The sequence below is a fragment of the Ruditapes philippinarum genome, unplaced genomic scaffold (genome assembly GCF_026571515.1).
Source record: "Ruditapes philippinarum isolate M1 unplaced genomic scaffold, ASM2657151v2 ctg3600_1_1_1_1, whole genome shotgun sequence".
Taxonomy (NCBI): domain Eukaryota; kingdom Metazoa; phylum Mollusca; class Bivalvia; order Venerida; family Veneridae; genus Ruditapes; species Ruditapes philippinarum.
Window position 1 is genome coordinate 97,015 of NW_026860277.1, and position 27,187 is coordinate 124,201.

Consider the following 27,187-nt stretch of genomic DNA (forward strand, 5'->3'; position numbering starts at 1 on the left):
ATACATAAAGTAACAAGAAACTACAGCAGTACTGCATTCCAACAGGAATTAATGTCAGATTGCTTTACAGCATTAGCAATGTCATGATTTTATCGGAGGTTTTTCAAAAAACTTTTCAAATAATTTATATTCACTTCATTCACAGTTTTTAACCAGAATTCCTGCAGTCTTGAATTATCTCTGTATATTCTAATATTCTAAATTAAACATAAATCAAAGTCCAAACAGCCTGAATGTCCTCATTAGACTAGTAGTAATGAAATTGATTTGCTTTATTTGCTTTTCTAGTTGAGATCATAATTTAGAATTTTTTATTGGAAGAGGAGGTCATTGTGCTGTGACGAATGAGTCCTTCGGCGCACAGTAATCTTACTTATTTAGACAATTTGAAAGGTAAAATAGTCCTGATAAGAAAACGACTTGGCGAAAAAATTTTAAATCTAAAACATAATCAATTTGGAAATATTTCTTCCCATTGTTACGGGTTTTTTTTTTGATTTTTTATTCATAGAAAACTAAGGTTTACGCGGGAATATAAAATGGTTAAAAATTTTTTTGTTTACATTATGAAATTAAAACAAATTTGATTTTTTTAAATTTAAAATTAAATAATTTTTTTATCGTGAACCCCGATTTATATTTTCAATTGGTAAACATCGCGAAAATATTCCATTTGTTTTGGGAAATATTTTTGTTCCTTAATGGAAAAACAAAAATGCTATGTAATTGAATTTGTAATTCTGTTATTTTCCTTTTTACTTGTTAAAACTTAGCCGAAACTATTTTCATAATTTTATATAAAATAACCATTTATTCCCAAGGTAAATGCCCTCTTATTTAAAAGACAAACGAGTTTACTATACTGAAATTCTTTTTGCAATTTAATAAATAGCCTTTCCACGGTTAATCTAAAGCAAGGTGTGTTATATTTCATGAGGCATGTATATTGTTCTATATAACAAATGTTAAATGACGGCAACGCAAAAACAACCCATAAAATGTATTAATTTTAGTCTCGATATATTAGCGTTTACTTCTTTCTCTTTATTAAAACAGGGACATAATATATGACCCGGTCATAAAATATGTCCCAGATGAATACAAGGCAGACAAAGATAATGCGTTTATTGAAAATCACGTTGTTGCAACTTTTTCGTAATCCAGAAGACAGAGGTAAGCTTGACGGTGCTCTCCCTTGCGCCCTGTCCTGTTTTTGTTTAGGATACTCCTAGGCTCCTTGCCACTTACTGCTGGGTCGTGTGGTGGTTGCGTTCATTGAATTCCTTATCAGTTACATTGAATTCCTAATCAGTTACAAATTATTTCTTCCTATGTGTCATTTTAGTGATTAGCCTGTCCGTGCTCTGCCTTGTGCCATGTCCTGTTTTTGTTTGGGGTCCTCCTGTGTTCCTTATTATTTGGTGGTTTACAGAAAAGGCATCTCATATCAATATACTGGAATAAGTATTTGTCAATTATTCACGATTCTAGCACATGCTCATTTTGAGTGATACTATTACAAAAGGCGTTGCCTGCATATCGTTAATGTATGATTTTGTAAGATTTTTTAAAATATAGTAAGAATTGAAATCTCGATTTTTATGAACGCAATGTTTGAGTCAATCTCTATAAGCAGCATTTCCCAACTGCCTCAGGATGAGTAACAATATTATATAATATATGTAAGTTGAATGTCACTGAATTCATTATAAGTCTACAAGTTTTTGTGGTACATTTTATTCTTAAAGTATGTAAAGTAATCCAACTGAATTTTAACCCTTAACCTGCTGTTTTTCAAACGGATTTAGAACAGAACCAAGAGATTTTAATCCTTGCCGACAGTATAGGGCCTGGCCATACTACACGAATGTGCAGACTGGCCTAGCTCTATGCTCCTAGCAAAGGTTGATAACTTTTGGTATCTGCGGTTTATGGTTAAAAGTCCTTAACTTTGAAAAGGAGAACATTTGCCTAACAACATCTGAAGTGTGACATATGGTCAATGTCATATCTAGATAGCAAATTTAATTAGCATTGAAGGATTGAATAAAAATGCAATAAATGAAGTAACATGATAATTGTTATTTCTTTGGATACTAGTAAACAAGAACCGGTTGAACCGGGTGATGCTCCCCGAGTAGGTTTTGGACCCAGAAAAGTATGAAACAATGAACAAAGGTCAAAAACTCCAAAATTAGGCAAAACAGAGTTATGGTTCTTTGCACTGCACTTTCTATTCAATGAGATCTATCTACCTATAAAGTATTGTGTTGATATCTCTTATAGTTTCAGAGAAATGTCCCAGGTAAAGTTCAAAGTTTAAAAATGAACAAAGGGCAATAACTCAAAAAATAGACAATGCTGTGTTTAGGGTCTTAAGCACTGCACTTCTATCCAATGAGATCTATTTACCTTCAAAGTTCTATGTTGATATCTCTTGAAGTTTTAGAGTTATGTCCCTAACAAAGTTCAAGTATAAAAATAAACAAAGGGCAATAACTCCAAAATAATGGTAAGACAGAGATATGATTCTCTAGCACTGCACTTCTACACAATGAGATCCATCTACATACAAATTTGTATGTTGATATCTCTTATAGTTTTAGAGTAATGTCCCGGACAAAGTTCAAGTATAAAAATGAACAAAGGGCAAAAACTCCAAAATAAGGCAAGACAAAGTAATGGTTCTTTAACAGTGCACTTCAACACAATGAGATCTATCTACCTACAAAGTTTCATGTTGTTATCTCTTATAGATTTAGAGAAATGTCCCGGACAAAGTTCAAAGTGTAAAAATGAACAAAGAGCAATAACTGCAAAATTAGACAAAACAGAGTTATGGTTCTTTAGCACTGCACTACTACTCAATGAGATCTACCTACCTACAAAGTTTCATGTTGATATCTCTTATAGTTTTAGAGTTATGTCCCGGAAAAAGTTCAAAGTGTAAAAATAAACAAAGGGAAATAATTCAAAATAAGACAAGGCAGAGTTACGATTTTTGAGCACTGCACATCTACTCAATGAGATCTATCTACCTACAAAGTTTCTTGTTGATGTCTCTTATATTTTAGAGTTATTTACCGGACAAAGTTCAAATTGTAAAAACAAACAAAAGGCAATGATTAAAAAATAGGCAAGGCAGAGTTAAGCTTCTTGTGCACGGCACATCTTCTCAATGAGATCTATCTACCTACAAAGTTTCATTTTGATATCTCTTATAGTTTTGGAGTTATGTCCCGGACAAAGTTCAAATTTTAGAAATAAACAAAGGGCTATAATAAAAAAAAAATAGGCAAGTCAGAGTTACGGTTCTTGTGCACGGCACATCTACTCAATGAGATGTATCTACCTACAAAGTTTCATGTTGATACCTCTTGTTGTTTTAAAGGTATGTCCCGGACAAGAATAGCGGACGGACGGACAGACGGACGGACGGACAAAGCGGCGACTATATGCTCACCCTTCGGGGAGCATATAAATGGAGCGCTGGCTTACTTACTACATTTGTGTATTTTCAAACCCTTAAGTTATACCAATAAATGCAAGAAAGACAGAAATGTTGAAAATGAACCACTACTGTGCACACCCTATCTGGTTTCCTTAAGCGGCATTGGCAAAGGACCGATAAGTCAGAGACCGAAACGTCTTTCGTAATTTAAAGCCGAAACGTGTTGGGACCAAAATGGCTCGAAATCTAACAGAATCAATCCGTGAATGCCTCTGAAACTTACTCTTGGAACAAGATATTTTTTCAAGTTCTCGGTTATACATACTTATATACTGACTTTTGGCATAGGTGTTTTCTTTTCTTTCAACCGCTGTTCATGACTAAGATTGCTTCTCCTTTTTCGCAGAACTTGGGAATCCAGAATATCACTTCTGGCTTTTTTTATGAAATTTCAGAGAGGGTACTAATTAGTTATTTTATTGTTAAGTGAACGGTAAGGTATCTATGAAAATCCAAACAAGACATTTTACAATGCAGTTAAATTATTACCAAATTGCGTCAAAATCGGCAGAATAAGCCCCCACACCGTTCGTTATTTGGTACAAATACGAATGATGGAAAAATATATAGTGAGCCATTCTTTGTAGTCTTCATGTAAACCATTGCACAACACGTGAGTATATATTTGTATACATTTCTTAACCAATTTCATTTTCCGAAACTTTATGCTCTCTTCTGGTTGCCCTTAAAGGAACTTAAAGGGTATAAATCTATATCTAATGAAATGTTTTCAAATAATATATCAACAGTAAAATATTATTGTATTGATTCAATAACCTTATGATCGATTCTCGAAAAAGTTAAAACACAAATTGTATTTTTATTTAACACTTATGACTACTGTACGTAAAAAAGAATAAAATGTTCCGGAACAAAATATCAAAATATTATGTTGCCATTTTAAGTAGGATTTTAACAGCTTAGCAATGATTTATGGCCTCAAATAGAAGCATTTTAGAATTTTGGAAATTCTTTGTTTTTTAGAATTCAAACAATAATTTCTGCAGCAGAAATATAGCTTTATATACTTTAAAAACCTTTTACAATTTGTGCGGGTCTTTTTGTTTTGCTTTTGGGAGAAGGGGGACTGAACAGAATAAAGACACAATTCTCTCCACATACAATTTATTTAAAATAACACTAACAACCGATATTGCCATAATTATTAATAACACGTATACACATTTATGATTTTAAATTCACCATCTCCATTTTTTGTAAAAAGACCACGTGACATTCTGGTGACCATATTGTTCTTTGTGTCACGTGGTATTCGTGCGGAGTACACTCGAATGACTAAATCAGTAGTTGAAATCTGGTTCATGGGGATTTCTATGGGACCAGTACAATTGCAAATGAGTTTGTACAGCCAAAACATTGAGTCCGAAATAACAAAGAAGACCAAGGACGTGACCAACAACGAAAGAATGACCGACGGTCACCAATATGGCGCCTGCATTGAAACTGTGGGTCTTCTGCAAAAATAAAATATATTCAGAAGATAAAGTATAAATATACAATATGATAAAGAACAAAAGAGAACCAAACAAATACATATTTGTTTACAGTCATCCATTTGTCCAAAAAACTAGTGCACCAAACGACAACTTCTCAATTGCATCATATTTTACATAGCGAAATAAAAGCTACATTTTTAATATTGCATTACTGTGTTGGTGTTAATGCTATTGCATTATGGTGTTGGTGTAATTGCTATATTGCATTAATGTGTTAGTGTAAATGCTATTGCATTACTGTGTTGGTGTAAATGCTATTGCATTACTGTGTTGGTGTAAATGCTATATAGCAATACTGTGTTGGTGTAAATGCTACATTGCATTACCGTGTTAGTGTAAATGCTACATTGCATTACTGTGTTGGTGTAAATGCTACGTTGCATTACTGTGTTAGTGTAAATGATACATAGCATTACTGTGTTGGTGTAAATGCTATATTGCAATACTGTGTTACTGTGTTGGTGTAAATGCTATATTGCATTGCGTGTTAGCGTTAATGCTATGGCATTACCGTGATAGTGTAAATGCTATTGCATTATTGTGTTTTTGTAAATGCTACATTGCATTACTGTGTTGATGTAAAAACTGTTTTACTGTATTAGTTTTAATTCTATTGCATTACTGTGTTATAGTGTTAATCCTATTGTATTACTTTGTCGGTGTAAATGCTATTTTCACTCGTTGTTATGTTGAAAATTAGGTCTAACCAATTATCTCTTTATCTGTTTTAAATGTTGGACTAGGTCTGGAGTACACAAAACACTATCTAACAAAGACTGTATAAAAAGTGCTAGTAGCTAAATTAGACTAATTAAAATTTTACATTTTATTTTCATTTCATTTTTGTTTATATTAACACACATGTACAATAACATAAAGTTTTATGTACGGAATGTTAAATGCGAAAACAGACGGTAAGGCTGTTATTATTAATAGATTGTTCAGCGGTTCGTGTATTTAAAGAATAATTTCGTAACTTTGTCTAATGAAATACTGTTTTGGACAAAAGTTACTTTGTTTTAATGTGACATATGTGGAAAGCATGCATTAATTACTGTCGGCATAAATAAAACTTTGTTAAATTACGTATTCATCCACAATTTTAGCACAACGGAAACAAGTGTTGTTTTTTGGTCTCCACCAGTATTACTTACTAAAACATATTAATGTAGTGTTGAAACAAATAATAAAAAGAATCTATTGAATTTTCTTTAACAAATAGAGTAATATTGTCGATGAAATTTACTTACTTAAGTCTGGGGTTCATACGGACAATTCTGAAAATTGAAAAAAAAAACATAACATATGTTATTTAAGATAAATAATGATAAAACAACAATATTATTAAGATTCTGTAAAAAAACTAAATATCTAGTTTTTACTATATTTTCATGGGTCAAATAATCCTTGCGTCAATTAATTACAAATTTTAAATTTTAGGTGCTTAGAAATGAATTACGAAATGGCCGGGAATCGGTACGCCGATGTCATAAATCAAAGGATTTATCATAGCATATTGCAGTCTTTATTTTAAGAAGAACCCTTAAAATGTTAACGCTAATTTTCAATCGTGCAAAATGTTGACACAGAAATGAAAGTTTGTAGTGGCTGATAATGAATCAGTAGAATGTGAGAAAATTGACAGAGAAAGGGCTAGATACATGTAAGTCAACAAGATCGATATGCTAATGGCTTTGCCAAATCCAGTTGTACTCAAGGTGACCCTTGACCTTTTTCAAAAGCTACACGGAAAGCGATGTTTGAAAATTTATTACTCTAAAAAGCAAAAAATTTTACTCATTATTCGTTGAAAATTCATTGAAAGGAATTAAGGTATTAAAGATATAGGTCACACCTCCTTAAAGATATTTTTTGTCTGTCAGACTATCAAAATAAAGTACAAATATCAAGCTCAAATGGTAGAAGAATGTCTTAGGTGCCCCATAATGCATCTTTCCGTAAGCTAACGGTTTGTGCATCCAATGTTCCACCGGCGGATTCGAACGCACATATTTGAGAGGAGAGTCATTGCAAAATCTGTGACCATTCGGCCCCAGAGGCCACATTAGATTTTAAGAACAATAAGATACAGGTATGTTTTCTTAATGTGCTTTTAATAACTAGTATTCTGTCTTGTTTAAAAACCATGTCATACATCGCAATTAACTTATGGCATGCCCGAATTGGCAGCATTCCACAAACAAATTATTGCAAAGTAAGACAATGTACTGTTAAAATAGTCAACTCATCGCCACAGTATGTTAGAGTGATAATTTATAACACTATTCGCTTGGTAAATTCTAGAATTTTCCTAATGTTTATGAATTTGCCGTGCCAATATGAAGGTAAAGAAGCATTTATTTTCCCACATGAACGTAGGTTGCTTTCTCGAACAGATAAACAAGGAAATCACTTCTTTGTACAAGTCACGGATTTACTCATCTGTATTGGTCCATACATTTGTTTGGGTGTATGACATAATGAACATGTTTTACCTTTTTCAGTAAATCATTTACTTTAGTATTAATACGAATTTTCTCTTATCATATACTGACCCCAACAGCCAATTGAAACCTTGCTGAGGTAAAGGGCCGGAAAGGCAATTTATCCGCTCCTTTTCATTACGCCTTTAATTAAATTGTCTTGCTTATGATACCTTGACACAGCAATTAGTGTGGCAATAGTAAGAGAACTAGGATTTGTGATAACCCTTAACATTTCCCTTAAATAAGAGGTATATCATGTCGTATAATCAACATACAAAAACAAGTACATTATATCACCCTTGACTTATGACATGGCATGACAGTTGCTTGTCCGTTTAAGCCTAAAAGTCATATAGTTAACCACTTACATTGCACAATTTTTGTTGTCATAAATCACCACTTCATTTTCCCAGGTTGCCACGTCCATTTTAGGGCAAGAATGAGGCTCGTACAGATACTGCTGAGGTGACTTGGTGGTAGGCGCGGGCGTTGTTGTAGGCACGGGTTGGGGGTATACCTGTTGGTGAACAATTGGCATAGGAGCCGGTGCGGCACCGCCGCCACCTGTCGCATATCCGGCATTGCCCTTCCCTCCTGTAACATAAAAGAAATAAGCAATGTAGCTCTATAAATTTTAAGACATAAAATTCAGGTACGCAATTTTTATGATATTTCTCAATAACTTATTAACAAATTTATTAAGTGGAATTTAAATGAATTTTTTTTGTAACATAAAAAGTCTATTAGACGCCTTACACCTTTATATGATCGTCAGAATAACTGCTTGAATTTAACCCATAAATAAATACGTTTACTTTAACGGATATATAATAGTTAAAAACAACGATTAAAAGATACTTCAAACTTGACGTATAGAAAAAAATAGTTCAAAACAAAGTTTTATATGTATCTAAGATTTCTAGTATGATATGTGATATATTTCTAAGAATAAACGAATGTTAACAAACATGTTAATACACAAAGAGCGGTGCTAATTAAAAGCAATAAAAAGCAAAAATGTTAAACACATAGTAAGATTTCCCACTGTGCTGTTTGACTGTAAATATCTAATAATATTGTTTATTCATCAAACATTTTCATTTTATGGTTTAGCATTGTACGTTTTTGATCAGACTTTTTTACGGAAAGTTTAATGTCTTGTTCCTTTATACTGTCAGTTTGTTCGAATTCATACACAACTAGCTTGTCTAAGTGTAAATAAGATACACTGGCCCAAATACGTTCGCAAATACTGTTCAAAAAGAAAGCTCTCACTGTATCAAGTGAAAATAAACATTCCAGACTTTAACACGTTTTTGAAAGAAACTTTATTCTAAATCTTAATAACAATACATAGGTATGTTATTTTAAAATAAGAATATTGCTACTCTAGATGTGTTAGTAAGTCCTATATATGTGTGTATAGTATAGAATCTTTTGAATAATTCCAGCCCCTAAAAGAATAGAGGGATGTGAAATATTTATTGGCACACTCATACATTTTTTGATAGAATGGAATGCATACATTCATTTGTCATTGAGATATTTCCTTTCAAACTGTTTACCTCGAGTCATACTGAGTTATCTTTTGCAGTAACACAAACGCTCAATTTGCGTAAAAACATGTTTGTTAACATAGATAAACATTACAGAAACAATTCAGTGGAAAATGATATTTAAACTGACAGCAAACACAAAACATGGTGTCTAAATGGAAGTTTAATGTGGCAAATCCTGTTTGAAATATACTAATTCTAATTACATGCACGGATTTGATCAACACCACGTGCGATATAAACATAAAAGAAGAGGTGCGGCTACCATTACATTGACTCCGTACAAAGACACATTTGAATCAATGCAAATTAAGCTGCCTTTGTATAATTCTATTAATCTAATTATATTATTAAAATTAAGTGCTAAAGTAGTTCCAGATGGGCACCAAAGATTAATGCGCATATGGTGGCAGAGTGACATCGGCTTTATAAAATATCCACACTCCTTGTACCTTGAGCCCGCCCAGCTGCTTTGGAAACCTTTGTTCGTGTTTTTGCTCGTGTTGATTTTTTAACTGGCGCCATGGTTGGTACTGGTGTAGGTGGTTGTGTAGGTGCCATGGTTGGTGCAGGTGTTGGTGCTGCGGTTGGTGCTAATGTAGGCGCAGGTGTCGTCGGTGGTCTTTTTCGCGCTGCAAAAAGACTCAAATGTAATCAATCCGTAAATAAAAAAAAAAAAGATTTTAACAACAAAAAATATATTTACTTATGGCATTTTTACGAATATAAATCACTTCTTTTCGGTACTTTTTTATCTTTAAGATACAGGTTTCATAATAATTTACTGAAAGTAATTAAATGAATTTGTGATAATTGAATATCACAAAAAATGTGTTTTTATGAAAGTACTGACCCAATTGAAACACGTAAAACCACTAGAAATAAAATTAAGTCACTTGTGAAAACACCTTGACATTAAAGATGTATGTATGAATATGTAACAACATGTTTTGTGGCGACAGAAAGAAATACCTGGTGTGACTTTCGGTTTGGGTTTTGGTTTTAAATTCTTCGGTCGCCTTCTTCTCGACTTTGGTCGCTTTCGTGGTCTAGCCTTTGTTGGTTTGGGCTTCATGGTAGTTGTCGTTATGACTTCTTCTGCTTCGAACTCGACTTCTCCAGCCATAGCAGTTGTCATCATTTCCGTTGTGCCATAACCTCCACCAGGTGGACCTTATGCAACAGTACATTTTATATATCTCTTTCCTAATCTACACATCTTTACGTAAAATTACGTTAATATTGCAAATGGGCGTGTATTTTTAAGCACGAATACTTTATGGGGCAAAGGTTTTCCATATTAAATTCAGTTCTATGAGAGAAAGTGGCGTCTACTAGTATCTTTGTCTTCAGTTGTTGATTTAACTGGTTGCCCGAATTAATGAAAGAATTCTAGTACATAAATATGAAATATATATACACAATGTATAAAAAGTTTAGATAAAAATATAGACTGTTGGAAATTGTGCCACACGTTTGTCAAATTAAAGAACAAGAGCTGTCGGTAGGACAGCAACGCTCGACTATTCTTAGTGCTTGATAGTAAAAAAAAATGCTTGATACAATTACCTGCTCCTGTTTACAGGTTGGGGTAATAATGGTGAACAAGTGTGCAAAGTTTCAAAGCCATATGTCAATGGACTTTGAAAATATTTGAACTGTTACAAAAACTTTAACGTAAATTCTAAGTCAAAAAAGGGGCATAATTCTGTCAAAATGCTTGATACAGTTATCTCCTCCTGTTTAAAAGTTGGGATAATGATGGTGAACAAGTGTGTAAAGTTTCAAAGCCATATGTCAATGGACTTTGAAAATATTTGACCTATCACAAAAACTTTAACGTAAATTCAAAGTCGAAAAAGGGGCATAATTCTGTCAAAATGCTTGATACAGTTACCTCCTCCTGTTTACAGGTTGGGGTAATGATGGTGAACAAGTGTGCAAAGTTTCAAAGCCATATGTCAATGGACTTTGAAAATATATGAACTATTACAAAAACTTTAACTTAAATTCTAAGTCGAAAAAGGGGCATTATTCTGTCAAAATGCTTGATACAGTTACCTCCTCCTGTTTATAGGTTGGGGTAATGATGGTGAACAAGTGTGCAAAGTTTCAAAGCCATATGTCAATGGACTTTGAAAATATTTGAACTATTACAAAAACTTTAACATAAGTGGTTACGCCGACGCAGACGCCGACGCCGACGCTCGGGTGACTACAATAGCTCTACTTATTCTTATCGAATAGTCGAGCTAAAAATTGTTGACTGATCTAACAATACACGTGGTGGAAAAACACTCATTGCAGTAAAATAAACATGGTTTTGTGAAAATTATATATAATAACTGTAGTTGGTATAAAGTTATTGTAGCTACCTTTTTACGAAGACATGCTTGCCAAATAATGTCAAGGAATGCAAAAGTTACAATTCCATTGACTGTTTTCTAACAATTTAACTTCATGTGTAATTTTCACTTGTAAGTGTTATACCTTCAAGTTCTCTTGGGTATCTATAAGACCCTACAGTTTGTTTTATACAAATTCATATACATATTTTCAAATATAACCACCATTTTACTTGTTAAATGTAGACAAAAGACCCGATTAAATTCTGTTTTATATGTTTACAGCATCAAGTAAGAAAAGTTTGGCCAAAAATACACGGACTGTCATCTAAAGCAATTTTAACTTGCTGATTACAATTAATAATTATTCAAACACTAAGAGGTCTGTTAAATACTAAAATGTATACACAGTTTTTTGTCCCAACATGGCACTTGTTTTTCCGAAATAGACATATAATAACTGCATATTACTAATTTGCATGTATCATTTGTTGATGATAATATAAAAGTCAATTTATTTTATTTCTATGAGTAATACAAATAATGTTTGGGGCGGATATTGCAAGGAATGTATGACCTTTACGAGGATGGTAATAAATTTCTCAACTGTATATATATTTACCATTTTAACAGTTATGCCCTTCCATAAATCTGTATATATATTTACCATTTTAACATTTATGCCCTTCCATAAATGTCTATGTGAAAACCGCAAGTGGCCATCAAAATGTCTATTTCAGAAATTCAAAGTGAGAATTATTTCTAGATATTGCCTAACGTTGCACAGTTTGAATGCAGACTAAGTAAAATAAATAATGCATCGCCTTGAATAACAGGAAGTTTTACTTTATAGAAAAAAGTGTGTGTAATGAAGTTTCAGCACACTTTAAAGAAGTTCTTAGAGCGTACAATTACGACACAATCCCCCTACATGAAGTAGCAGTCGTATGCCTTAAGTATCGAAGATATGAATTCAATTGTAGTCGGCTGTTTCTAAAAATTACTTATTTGTAAACAATGCACTAAATCATCATTTGCAATTCAGTCATTTAGTGTGAACAAATCTTTTAATATCATATTTCAACAGCGGCGTCTGAATTATGGTGATAACTATGGCTTGCAAAACCTTTACTGGATCATTGATTGGTACAAAACCAGTAGGTTCTTTAGGTGCTTTGTGCTGTCATTTTGAATTAAACACGGATAAAACTTAATCACCATTTTACCAATCCACTCTTGGTTATACTGTATAAATGCAAACTACATTGTCAAACTGTTTTACTCTATGTATCAAGAACATAACATTTTCGACTAGAAAAAAAAACAACAAACTAATGCTAAGAATATAAAATAACTTACAAACACCTACATGTCAGTGAATATTACCTATCTACCAAATATTAAGTTAAAACGACAAAAGTTAAAACAGCAAGCACCGGTTTGAGAATGTATGCACTCTTTGCGTGAAGAAAATAAGAAAAAATAAGCATACATTTTCATAATCGTGTGGTTTGTTGGCATATTAAATTGTCAAAAGTAAAACAGCCAACATAATAAATGACAAGAAATCTAATTCCGTTTTCATTTCGTTGTAAGAGTTTCTTAATACAATGTTTATTCTGATCAGGAAATAATATAATCAGACATCCTGATTCCTTGTGCTTAGAATACAGTACTTAATTTTTCGTAGAACTGAACTCAGTTTCCTATTTTGAAATGAGTCAAATAAATATCAAAAGATATATTTAAGGAAGTGAAGAAAATTGGACGACACCTGTAAAAGATGAAATAACTAAAGCTTGTACCCTTGAACCTTATTTAAAATAAGAAGAAAAAGAATATTTACGCAGAAAGTGCAAACACAAACTCATTGACATATTAATATTAAAGATACACATATGTTTTGTGTTAGACTACTTCTGATCATGTTCAAAATACAGCGAGGTAAGTCAGAAAACAGTTACACGACATTATAAGTAGTTATTGCTATACTCAATCCAAATCGGAATTTTGTAAACTCAAATTTGCAACTACGAGTGCTCTTTGACAAAAGCAAGTAATCCAAGAGGCTGTCTGAGTGTACCAAACATATTATGTATATATATCTTTTCAAGTTGGACCGTGATCAAGCAATAACTACTTATGTTTTGTCTCAACTTTACTGGATTCTACTGACCATGTTGAAGAGTTCGGCCTTTCCACTCAAAATATACAAATCAACGCTGGTTAACAAAGGAAAACTGATTGTTTTAACTGATGCAAATTTGATTTTAGAAATATATACTTCATTTAAAAATTGAGTATACTATCAATGTTTAGAGAAATTTGAATGAAATCATACTGATTTTAAAACCAATAAATGCTATAATACAAACTTAAGCATTTTTACAGAGAATTTAAAAAGATGAAATAGTCAGATGTCATCTTATCATTTATGAAAGACATGCATTTAATCAGGTTTATGAATAGATAAAGATGGTTTTCCTTTGTATGATTGAACATGATGCCCCGTTACCTTCCCACTCATTCTCTCGCTCACCAGTTGTTTGTGCCTGGCCCTGATCGACTGTCACGGCTGAAACAAAGAATCATGAAATCTTGGTAAAATATTGAAGAAGTTCTAGAGTATCCTCTTTTTCATATATATCTATTTATTACCTTGAGTCAGCCTGTCTAACACTAGTGTCGGTGGTTGAAAGCTTCTACAAAAAGGCAAATTACAAAACAAGCGCATAAAATAAAACACAAGAAATCACACAACAACCACAACAAGAAACACACAAACAAATTCAATAAAAACATACGAACAAACAAATCCAATAAAACAAACAAACAAATCTAATAAAAACGAACAAACAAATCCAATAGAAGAAAAGCTCATGAACATACATATAGGAAACACATTACATTTAAGAACAAACACGTCTCAATTCCTTGCAACAACCACCTCTGTATATGTCTATATCCTTGCAACCATCACCTGCATCACCATTGTATAATATACACAGATGCAGATGAGAATGTTTCAAGTCCATTGTTTGATAGAAAATTACTCATATTTATGTATGACGGGATCAATGCATTAGATGTCTTAAAGTTCACCTTTGGACATATTATTTTTAATTATACAATATTCCAAAGCTAGGGTATAGATCTTGGCGTTATATATGTAAATTGACTTGTTAAATATATCTGACAATTATATTTGCTCATATTGCCGATCGGTGACATATTGGACTTGAAAGTTATAACATGTTTAATTTTTCCTTTTATCTTTACCCGTTCCAATTTGACAAACTCAAGTATTTCAGTAGTTATGTTTTTATTTCAATTGCTTCGTGTTACTTCAAAAGAACTTATACGTGTTTGTTGATATAAAATATAACATTTTAATTACAATACAAACGTATGATGTAAATTACATGAATACATCAGTTTTGACCTATAACTAATATTTTAGATATTTTTCCAATATTTTTCATTTTAAATTCCGATACATGATAAAGATTTCTTTCTAGCTGTGCTGTTCTGTTTGCCTCTCAACGGCGTCAAGAAACAATTTAATATATTCTCTAACACTATGTTTTAAGCATGATTTATTCCAATGAACATTAATTAGGTTAATAATTACCTACTTATACTGTTAATTTCTTGTCAAGTTCAAACAAAAGCAATCAATGAGATAGGAGAGTTCGACACTTTCTAAAATGATAATGCTTTTATTATGTAATATTAATTACACTTTGATTTACAAGTGATGTAAATCATTTAATGAAATATACCTGCTAATTTCAATTATTCATCTGTAAAATATAAGCGATTAATATCTTTAAAATATTTAAGGAACCAATGGTATCAAAATAATATAGCGGTTTTATGTCGATTTTGCAATATTACAGGTAACAGGTAACATGAAACAAATAACATTTGGAAAACACAGGATAGCAACACATAAGCTTTGAATCATGTTTAAGCAAAAGTTGAGCAACACAAAACATCTCGACATTCCAAAATTCCAAACCAGATCTGAAAGGAAATGAACTCTCGAAAACACCATCATCACCATGTTTTAAATATTTATCTTCCAATGTATTTGCAAAGTCAAATAATTTAACATGTCCATGTTGTTCATCTGGAGGCCTACCAAAATCTTACCACTTGTTTATTGCCCAGCTGCAATATGTGTACCGGTTAATGTGGCTGAAAGGTAGTAAATGCTTATCGCAAATCTATGTTAGTCACAAAACAAAAGAAGAAAATCTACCACTTACCATCGTAATAAACTGACAAAAATTCTTAAAATAGTAAAATGTAAATTTGTCTTTAACTTTATTGAAATCACAGAATAGATGATCTGATATTTTCAATAGAATGATTTTTTGTGTGTTGATATATATATAAAGAAAATGACAGGATGTGCCACATTAAACGAAAATATACCGACACCGAACAAGACATCTAACGAGTAACACTTTTTCTTTGGACTTAAAAATCACCAATTCTTTTTACATTTTTTAATCACACCACAACCGTACGTCTGTAAATTGAAAACAAACTATTATCAATGAATTCACGTTTGATTCCAAATAGTTTGATGTACTTCTGAAAGCGTTTAGAAAGCGTTAAATGAAGCAAAGAGAGATTTTTAAGCATTCACTGGAATCTCTTAAGACGACCTTGGCACAACAATTTGATTTGCCATACAAAGATAAAATCCAGAAACAAATAAAAATGTTTTTTCTTGAAATATGTTTTTTCTCTTGACCATCACCTTCTGGCTTACCATATGCCTGTTTAGCGGCCTGGCTTTGGACATAAGTCACTGTCAATGCTGAAATAAAGATCTAGTATCATCATAAGACTTCTACATAAACAGCACATTCATAACAACAATTGTAATACCTTTTGACCTCCCCTCGTTTTCTATTCACGGATTTAAGATTTTAGTTATTTCTGCAAGTTGATTGCATTGTACATAGCCGATTCAAACATATAACATTGCCAACATCAATCACCTGATGAAAAACTAAAGAATCCGATTTAGCAGCATTGATGATGGTTTAGAACATATTGAAGTGACATTATGCCCATCAAAGAGTATATAGTGAGTATAGTGAGTGACCAGATGAAAGTCAAATTAAGTAATTTAAAACATTTTGCCATAATTCCTGTCTGTTCTTTAATTTACTTGCATGAACAATTAACAGTGTATAACTGTCTTGGCAAAGGTATATTCTGTAATTATTAACGGAATGTACCTGTAGCGTTCAATTTATAAAAAAGAGTGGTGGGGGCAGTCTTTTTATATTTTAGGCAGACCCTGAACATGTTTCCAATATCAACTGTTTTTAAATCACCAAAATGACAGTCAGTCTTTTGAAATATATAGTCAATTAAGCTCATCTTGACAATGAGCAAATAAGAATAATGGCAAATCACATTCAATAATCCATGTAATGGAATGATAAAAAGTACGTGTAAGTACTATGCATTTTATTCAGAATATGATATATGTGTAGCTCTCTTCTATTTGACCAATATATGGATCCGTAAATTTAAGTGATTTAATTACAGTTTTAGATTATTCAAGCATTTTTGACATTAGTTTACAGTATCAACATTTCTAATGCCATTGTTGAATTTATAAATGATTAAAACAAAAAAACACCTGTTTATTATTATCATTTAATGACGTAAGCTTTTTAAAGAAGTTATAAATGTAAAGATTTCGGCACATATCCAAATACCAAAATGTAATTTAAAGCCTTCGCATTAATTGTTACGAAAATGTATATGGCAATTTTGTGCAGAAATGTCCACTTGCAATTTTTGCAAAAGTAATATTTCATATCTTCATAACGAAAGCTTAAACATCAAAACAACATTTGTATATCCTCATCAACGTACATGCCAATGTAAAACTGACAGCTGAAGAATTCCTGTCTAACTACGGACGAAATTGCACATAAATCATATCAAAAGACCGAAGCTGAATAATTGAGTCAGAAAGCCAACTACATTCATTATCCAAAGATGCACAAATGTTATCGCAATCATTTGAACAAGACGTGTGGTCCTTTCCCAAGTTCAACAATCAGAATTGCTACAAAACCTTTAGTTGCGATTGAAATGTTTCCGTTACATACTGTCACAATGCAATATCGCCTTCTACGTGCATGGTGATTTTTTAAAGGATGCTGAACGTGTCTGAAGAAATGTTAAACGATACAATAAAAAACAACAACAAAAATAATTTGCAAAAACAAACCAAACCGATAAATATTGATTAAATGCTGGACTTTTGTTTTATAAATTTTGTTTGTTTAGTAAAAACTTTTACCGCACATTAAACTCCTTCTCCCTAAAAGCCATATTACATTTTTAGAGAAGAGTGCTCAAGCGGAGAGAAAAGTGTTTCTCAGATTAAAAAAAGTAACATTACAAGGTTATAGTTCTCCTATACATTTCCGGAACACATCTTGAGATTCACTGAGGTGAACAATAATGTGTTATGACCATAAAGCTTCAACGACACGAAAGATGTTACAACAGTTAAATGGATATCTGACAAATAAATGAAAATCATGTTATATATTTTGAACGAAAGGATGCGAGAAATACATATGAGAGATAAGCTTACAATTTTTTTTTTCTTCTGTTGACAAAAATATAGAAAACTCATAAATATTAGTATACAATATAAATGAACGTTGTGAAGGAAAATACGTCTACTGGCAAACTATCAAACCTTACAACTAGACATAACGATGAAAAAAGTAATGCAGAGGATACACAAAAAGGACATGTTTATGACAAAAAAGATATTATTTATTACCCTCTTATACCTTTGCTATTTTAGTAGACAATTTTATGACATAATGCTCACGATCAGTTTGTGAATTAATCTTTGTTTTAATCTGTAAATATGTAAGCAAGTAGGTGTACTATTATATAACATGACAAGTTAGTGGTTATTCTGACTTTGGCCAATGAGGAGCTTACTTGGGAAAAGGCTTGAAAGCTATGTGTCTAAAATAACCGATGATTTAAGAGCATGCCCTTGTAATATTGATGGTCTTTTATTATGTATATATACTCTTTTCTTAATCTTATTCTGAATTATTTATAAAAAAAAGTATTAAAATAAGTAGAATATGTTTATCATTTGCTCGTGTATGCATTTTCATTATTTGCTTTACTTACGTCATCTCACATTGAAGATAAACACGTCTGTATATTGTTCTGATCGAATTATCACTTCCTTTAGTTCATGTTATTTTTTAAAAGAAATGTTAGAAAGACGTAACAGATTTTAGCATAGAGTGTACATAAAAGTACGATTTTAAAACATTTTTCATTCTAATGACAATTCAAGTTTAAATACAATAGTATGTAATAGCATGGAGAAAAACTTCAATCCAAACTTTTTTGTTTTAATATCTTTTTGTAAATGAAGATATAAGTGTAAATACAATGCATATATTGGTAGCAAAATTACAATAGCTGTGTATATGCAAATTTAATTAGAGGGACTCCATTTAGGCCTTTTGACACGACGGGATTGAAATTATTTTTTTTTTAATTAATGTTACATTTGATGTAGGTCTAGCCAAAAAACTTGTTAGCAAATTTCAGATCACTCGCTCACTACATTTTTCCAAAATAATAACACTGATTTAAAAACAATGACCCAAAATTGGCAAGCGATGCAAGGCCCTTTACTCAACTTGGGCTAAGAATAGCACAAACATAGGATTTTTATTTTATTCCGGAGTTCTTAATACTCTTTTGCATATCTTTCTGTTTTAAGTGTTCCAGCTGATAAGAAATTCAAATTTGAAGAGTTAAGGCTGTTGGACCTCAATGGAGTTCTTTTTATATTGTGGTGTGCAGTCATATAAATATATATATACATTTATCTTATTTCTGTCACCTCTGCATATTATTACTAACAGCAATAAAAACTGCACCAATGAAAAATAAATGACAATATTGACTCTTTGTGTCTGTCATTTACTCACAATCCACACAAAATGATATGTTTTGTTTGGACACTGGTTAAGATTATCCATAAATACTTTCATACGGGCATCTAAAATCAATACTAAATGTCTGAACGGTGTAATATCAAAGATACCATACCATTGATGTGCAATAACTGTCTCAAGTTTTTATTGTCGTTGTTTTATTTGTAAAGCGTTTCCTTCGTTATTTATATTTCGGTGGTTTTCTGTCCTCCTACAACTTTTTGTTACTTTATTGAGAACCGATGAATTGAATACGAATCTACTGAGGTAAATAATCAAACTCTGAGGAGATAATGATCAAACTCTGAAGAGATAATGATCAAACTCTGAGGAGATAATAACCAAACTCTTCTAACATAACTTTCAAGCCAAGATAATCATCAATCTTTGCTTAGGCGAAAAATGAATCAAACTTTGCTGAGTTAAAACAGAACTCGGATGAAATAATAATCAAACTCTGCTGCGTTAATAAACAAACGAGATAATAATCAAATTACGCTGCGTTAATAAACAAATTCTCGGGGGGAGATAATAATCAAACCCTGAGTAGATAAAAATCAAACTCTGTTGAGGTAATTATCAAACTAAAGACAAAACTCATGAATAAAAACAGCAATACAGGTATAAAGAAAACATTATTTATCGTGAATTAAAAAGTTCCGTGTATAACAAGCACGTCATTTCCGTCTAACTCTTACGAAATACGTTTGAGTGAGAATGTACAAATGTTTAATTAGTTTACACCTAACAGTTCTGTGTTTTTGTCTTATTTTGCTTAAATAAGCAGGCCTAAATCATGTGTCAGATATATTTTATTATCTTAGTTTTGAAATTGAATGCTTTCAGTTTTGTTTATTTCGAGATATTTTAGTCTGACTGCATGCCAGCAAAAAAACTAAATGCCAACAATTAAGAAATTAACATACTTCATTATGCTTTATATTTCTTACATAGATGTCACATTTTTTTTGTTTCACTCACGCAATAAACAAATTAATATACATGTGTTTTGTACATACATCCCGGGTTTTTTTGTTGAAATTTGACGTATAAAAGGTCAGTTTCATAAGCTTTATATGATGTATTGAATCATCAAAGCAAATTGAGGGTAACATGTTTGACCTCATGTTTGAAATATAATACAAAAAACTAAGACACATTGTCAACCAAAAAGGTATAAACAACAGTTTCCCTAATCATTACTTAAATGTCTCAAGTGGTAGCCATCTGACTTAGACATTACATTCTTGAACATGAGAATTGTCATGCTTATGATTTTATGAATATCCGAATTCAGCTTATTTCAAAACAAGAGTAATCCATGCTCGAGTTGTCAACTCTGTAACTTTAAAGACTTCACTTCACAATTAAATTATCATGATTAAGACAAACCAGCATTGTGCGTGTTTGTGAACAGCAGTAAAAAGTAGAAAAAAAGATTGAGATGAAACTTACAAACTTAGAACGAGAGGAAATAACATGAAGAGCACATAAGTGACACAAATAAATATGCATCTGCCTCACCAACATTTCCCTCTTTCTACGTACATAGCATCCAGAAACAAAACTATTCACACAAAATACCTTAATTTTACAAGATAGAAAATAGTCTAGAGTAAGCTTAATCATACAGAAGTTAATAGATAATCTGTCCTAAGAAAAAGAATGATGTACAATTCAAGAAAAATGCACTACTTGTAGGAAAAACATTCACTTGTTACAGTATTTTGTTCAGATGATAATGCAAAAGATACAAATGCTCATTTTTTGACAAAGTTATGACAAAATGAAAATGAATTTTTATTTTTAGCTGTTCAATAACCATTTACACTTGGATGGGCATAATGTCACTAAAGTAGGACCATATCCTTACTTGAACAAAAAATAGCAACAGTTCGTCATAGTCATACGTATAAAATGAATAATTAGATATAGCATATACATTGTCTCGATTTTACTCATTTTCTTCCTAGATATATGTAGTGGTTTGCCTAAGTAACACGTTTCGTACATTTTACATTTATTAGTCATGCGGTGGACGATATTTGAGGCTCTTTGCAAAGGTACACATAAAAGGACGCAATAAAGTATAGATATTAACATAAGCTTGGTCAAACACAGGTGAAAGACACTATTGGAATGAATTACAGGGTACAAGAGGCTTTACAATTACATGTTCGATTTTTATATAAATTTGTTTCACTAACATCAAAAGAGAAGACATCTTCTTATGACTGGACGAAAAAAGAATTTTCTTCTGTATCATTAAATTCATACTTAAAATATGAAAAAAGTATTTATTCGCCATATAAAAAACCTAAAACATGGCGTAGTTGAATAAATGTTTTCCACTAACAATTAATTAATTGAAGAACGTAAACTTTAGGATAAGTAAATAGGATAATAGTCTTATCTTGCATAACATATTCAGTGGAAATAGTTAATTTTCTTCTTCATATCAGATGTCGAGATGATGACATAAACCTCTCAGGTACTGTCAGATATCACTTTAACATTTACTAAATAAGGAAACTGCATTTGTATATATTTTAGCAGTTAAGGCATAAATCATAAACCTTCTGCTTACGTTTATACGTAAGATATAAGACATGTAAATGATGCTAGGAAATAAGAATAAATAAACTAGAATTACAAGAACAACTATAAGCAATTTTTTGTGTACCAAATCAATTGAAGTCCAGATAAATTAAGTCAGATAATGAAAGCTAAGATCCTAATGTTGAAAGATGTTTACGGTGTGACAATTTCTGTATCATACAGTGATATGTGAATAAATCTATGGAATATGTTTTTACCAGAATCTATAAATTTTGAAATCTGATAAAACGGTGCCAGGAATTTGGTATTTTGACATGTTTGTACACTACTGTACCCTATAATCGGTCTGCAAAATCCATAAAAAGTCTTCAACATTAGACAGATGTTTCTATTTTTCTTGCTTTTATAACATGTGTTACATGTTTACCAGGGGTTAGCAATTTTAAATTGCTAAAAGTCATAATTATGAATTAAATATTCGGGCTTTTTTACATTAAATGAAATAATTACATTATTTTAGATGTATTTGCCTTACATTACATTTTTATAGTTTAAAACAACCGAACCATATGCTTTAAACGCCACAGCTTTGACAAGTAAAATCCGTAAATGTTGGGAGCTGTAAAGTCGCAAATATTCTTTTTACCATGGTTGAATTGACAAAGCTGGTCAAATATTGCCCTTGGCAAATTTCACATTGTTTTATCTCCTTCTCTACAAAACTCTTTCCTTTCCCCTATACTCGTAATGAAATTGTTAAACAACCATGACAAAAACACATGTAAGCCGAATGAGATGCACTGTCAAGAAATTGTTAGATTTTAAGATATCTCCCAAAAAGAAGAAACAACCAGCCTGAAATATACTTAATATTTGTACATTCTCTTGGAAATGTTGATGTTGCAAAATACTATAGTAATCTATTGGTTGATTTTTATGGTAAATTGTAACAATAATGCAGTTTACTTTTAAATGTGTTTGAAAGTAAAATACAGACAAATTATTCTTAAGAACAACAGGTAAAATATAGTTTGGGATTTATACAGATATAATATAATTGTAAACAACACAGGTATGTCGGTAATCAAATTCAGAATTGTATCAAAAAGAGCATCGCATCAAGAAATAAACTAGTAAGTACCAAATTTGTATAATAGTATCTGGCAAGATGTTAGAACAATACAAATGTATTTCATAATCATATTGATGAGTTTTATGAAACGTAAATGATCTCATTGAAAACACTAAATGCACAAGGCACGGTATCATGATGCCATTCATAGTCTGATGCCAGCTTTCACAATATAGAGCGAACATGTGAGGTAACCAACCCTACAGATATAGCTAGGGTGTTGAACCAGAAAATAATTAACACCACTGAACCTTTCGAAAAGGATGACTTTCAGAGTTTATAGAAGTTTACTAACAATAACGGTATTGTCCAAAGCTTTTAGATACACACCCGAATCATTTCCTGGAATCAACCAGTTCCAAGCAATGAGTGAAAAGGAAACAATGGGTTTTCGCTGACTGCAACGCGGCCAGGGTTGAAAATATATTATTTCAAAGTAATTTTACATGTACCTTAATTGCTACTGTAAGCCTATACGTTAACTTACACTGTTTCTTAAGACTTAGAATACTATAAAGAATTGGCTGTATACGTGTTTATTTATATTATACATGTACACGTTTAATATAAAACGTCATGTCGAAGGGTGATTTTTACGGTTTTAGAAATTTTGTCTAATAAAAGAACAAATTAATGCATTTAACATTAAACACAATAATATTTGCCACCAACTCGCTTTTAATCACTACATAAACTAACTCAATTATAATAAAATGACAGATTTTCTAGGGTTGCTATAAAATTGGTTTGTCCTAAAGTAGGTGGCATTTTTATTGTAAAAATCTCAAAATTTAAAATAGATATACTTTTTTATAAGGATATAAAACTATTTTTGTTTATAGTTTCATTTGATAAGATTCATGTTTATTTTGTGCGCACTCTAGGCTGTTTACAACATATTACTCATTGCAAAAAATGACAAATAACACAGAAACAACTAAATCTATGAATAAACATATGTGAAGATGACATTTACAATCCATCTGACATTAATAAAGAAGAAACAATTGTAAAAATATATAGGTAAACTACGTAAATAAATGTTGATAAATATGGCTCACTGAATAAAACATGGCTTTCTTCAAATTGTGCCTAGACAAAAAACACGTCAAGAACAACAAAACGCGCAATTTAACATAGACTACATGCACATAACGTGCGATCGGTTTCGATTTTGGAGGTCTGAAACTTTGGTACAAACCTTGTTTTTCTAATGTAGTATTTCTGTAATTTGCAAACACTCTATATTCACTACGGACAAGTGTCGTTCTTTGGGGGGCCATTTTACTATTTTGTTCAGTTTGTAGAAATGTAAAATATAGCAAGATAACACATTATACTAATTATGTTTCGTATATAACTATAACTACTACGTGGTTCATGACCTTTTACAGTCACAATATTCATTAAAAAACAAGAACAAGGTTTCTACAATTAGGTCTGAATATGTTACATTTTAATCCAGATTTTAATCGACTGTCCCTATTTGTGTCATTGACTGTCCGGACAATAGTATGGAACTGACTTTCAATTACTATGAAATGGCGCAGCTTTGTTTAAAATAAACCCCAACGATTTTGGTGTCATTTGTGTGGATAGGACCTTGTCAATTATCATAACAATGCGTTCGTATAAACACACACAGTTCACGGCGAAATAACGTATATGATTGAATAAAAATGACATTTACACCTATATATACATCAACTGAGACAGGTAGGCGCAATAACTTGCTCCAAAATATTAGGCTTCATGTATATATGCATACACAAAAAATTGGCTCTAAAAACAAAAGCTTATGATGACATGATACAAATACCCGTATTTCTCGTTTGACCAAGTCTCACTTACGACAAGAATAAGAAATATGTGAAATCTAAAACAACTAAAATCATTCAAACGACCTGTATTGAGTGCGTGAAAATTCAAATGTATAAGTTCACATCATAAAAGGAAATATCCGACGTATTTTTTTTTTGAAAAATCACATAAAATTTTAATTATATCCAATAGCTAAATCTGTAAATGAAATAATCTGTGTATCTGTAAGGAAAGTATTGATTAGAAATAAATATAAATAACAAAATTGACAAAATCATCTATAAAGATATTATATTATATAATTTTTTTCAATTTAAAATCATGTTTTTCTATACTACATTGAAAATCAACCATACTTAACGTGAAAATGATAAAAACACACACAAAATAAATTATTTTTATCATCGACGAAAGTTAAGCACAAAGAAAACTCAATGACGAAAAAATAAATCAAATGTGTTAATATATTTTGGTTGGTTGTTAGTTAACATGTTTTAGTTACTAGTACTATACATGACTTACCAATACAAAACAAGAGAACAAATACGGATCCTACGGAAACGGCCATGTCTGATCCTTAATAGTTAACATCCAAAAATGGCACCTTGTATTACTCCGAGCTTTCCCTCTTTGCTTCACTGCGTTCAAGTTTTCCGTAACCGTTGCTATAGTCTATGCCTGGATGTCAGCTAAGCTGTCAAATATAGACAGTAACGGCTTTGTCTACTTTACGTCAACTTCGCGTCACAATAACACATTGTGTCTATTTACACTGTACCCTCGCGTAGGAATAAAACTGCCGTGTCGTTAAGATGGGTTGAAGCGCCTTATAAAGTGACAGTTGTGTTTCAATATAATTAACAATCTCTTTTGCAAATTTATAAAATGTGAATAAACACATGTTACAAATATTATTAGTAATATGTTTATTTCAACATTTTTTAAGGAAAATTAACCAAAGCGAAGAGTAAATGTGCATATTTTCAAACACATGAAATGTTGACAGATATGTTTTTGATTCAAAATTAGATACAACTAATACAGATTTGCTAGATGGACCATTTTCCAGTTTTTTTTACGACATGAAAATTTCTCCAATTTGTACAAGCTATTTTTTACACAGATTTTGTTGACGATAAGCAATAACTGACGGGCGACAACTCCGCCTGTCATTCAAACTGACAGTAGAAACTATATGACATAATCACATGACAGGCAGTCTTGCTTTAATGAATAAATCTGAATTGATAATTAATTTTTAAAAAGGTTCAATCTTTTTAATCACGTCGAGGCTCACACGCGCGCACGTCCAAATTAAAACATCACACACCAATGGTACATTATCGTATGTCAAAGAGCTCGCAACGAAACTTGATTCAGAACATGAAGAGATAAACAAAATGACACAGTATAAGAAATAGATGATATATCTAACTAAACCTAAGATAGTTTATAATTTACAACGATTTATTTTTCTTTATATTGCTATTAAACATGAAGGTAAAAGAGAAAATAAAGTTCTATTAGATGAGCTAAAGTCATTTTAACAAAACGTCATTTTAATTTATACTGCTGAACATATATACACGCATTTTACTACACGAAACACGCATACACTTACTGCTCGGTAAATAAATTCAATCTGACAACAGGAAAAATTCTTTGCACAGAAAATGACACATTTTAAACGTTCCATTGGAAAAAAAATTCTAAAGAATATTAATTTAATACTGAATATGTGACTTAGGGCCTCTTTACGTAAATTGAATCAGGTTTGCTTTGAATCAATCCTGGTCAAAAGAACATCTTGATACAAAGAGTACAATAAATGTGTGCTTTTAACATTATATGTGATAAAATTTCAACTCTACAAACACTGTAATGATTTCTTATAATCGTTTCATTTCCCGCTCGTTATAGGGTTTGTCTGACTGTTCTAAATGTCGAAACAAGTTTTCCTTCGCAGCTTAAATAAAGTGTACCTTACGATTTCTTTTGCATATATCTGAAAAATGTCCTCATGCAATATTCGGTCGTACCGATACAATTAACATAACGACAAATAAAGAGATATTGACAGTATATTGTATGTACTAGCAAATTAGACATTTTGTTAAGATATAACTATTGAAGTGTTTCACAATACTGACCAGTGTCTGATGTATCTGTATCTTCGGGAAGTTTGACGTCTTCGGGAATTTTTCGGGAAGGTTTTCGTGCTTCGGGAATTCTT

At 31.6% G+C, this 27,187-nt stretch overlaps 1 protein-coding gene across 4 annotated transcripts; it reads right to left on the bottom strand.

Moving 5' to 3' along the window:
- Nucleotides 1-4,619: 4,619 nt before the first annotated feature.
- Nucleotides 4,620-25,693, bottom strand: LOC132759495 (uncharacterized). Of its 4 annotated transcripts, none has more exons than XM_060751275.1 (8): nucleotides 25,477-25,693; nucleotides 16,199-16,246; nucleotides 13,931-13,990; nucleotides 10,043-10,243; nucleotides 9,523-9,702; nucleotides 7,883-8,108; nucleotides 6,279-6,305; nucleotides 4,620-4,986 (listed from the first exon to the last, which is right to left on the bottom strand). In XM_060751275.1, exons 1-8 carry the CDS (start codon nucleotides 25,520-25,522, stop codon nucleotides 4,950-4,952), a joined length of 825 nt encoding a protein of 274 aa, XP_060607258.1. In that variant the 5' UTR covers nucleotides 25,523-25,693; the 3' UTR covers nucleotides 4,620-4,949. The 4 variants fall into 4 exon arrangements, with proteins under 4 accessions (XP_060607258.1, XP_060607259.1, XP_060607260.1 ...); XM_060751276.1 differs by having other exon boundaries at nucleotides 13,955-13,990; nucleotides 25,477-25,688; XM_060751277.1 differs by lacking the exon at nucleotides 16,199-16,246 and having other exon boundaries at nucleotides 25,477-25,690.
- Between the last annotated feature and the right edge of the window lie 1,494 nt (nucleotides 25,694-27,187).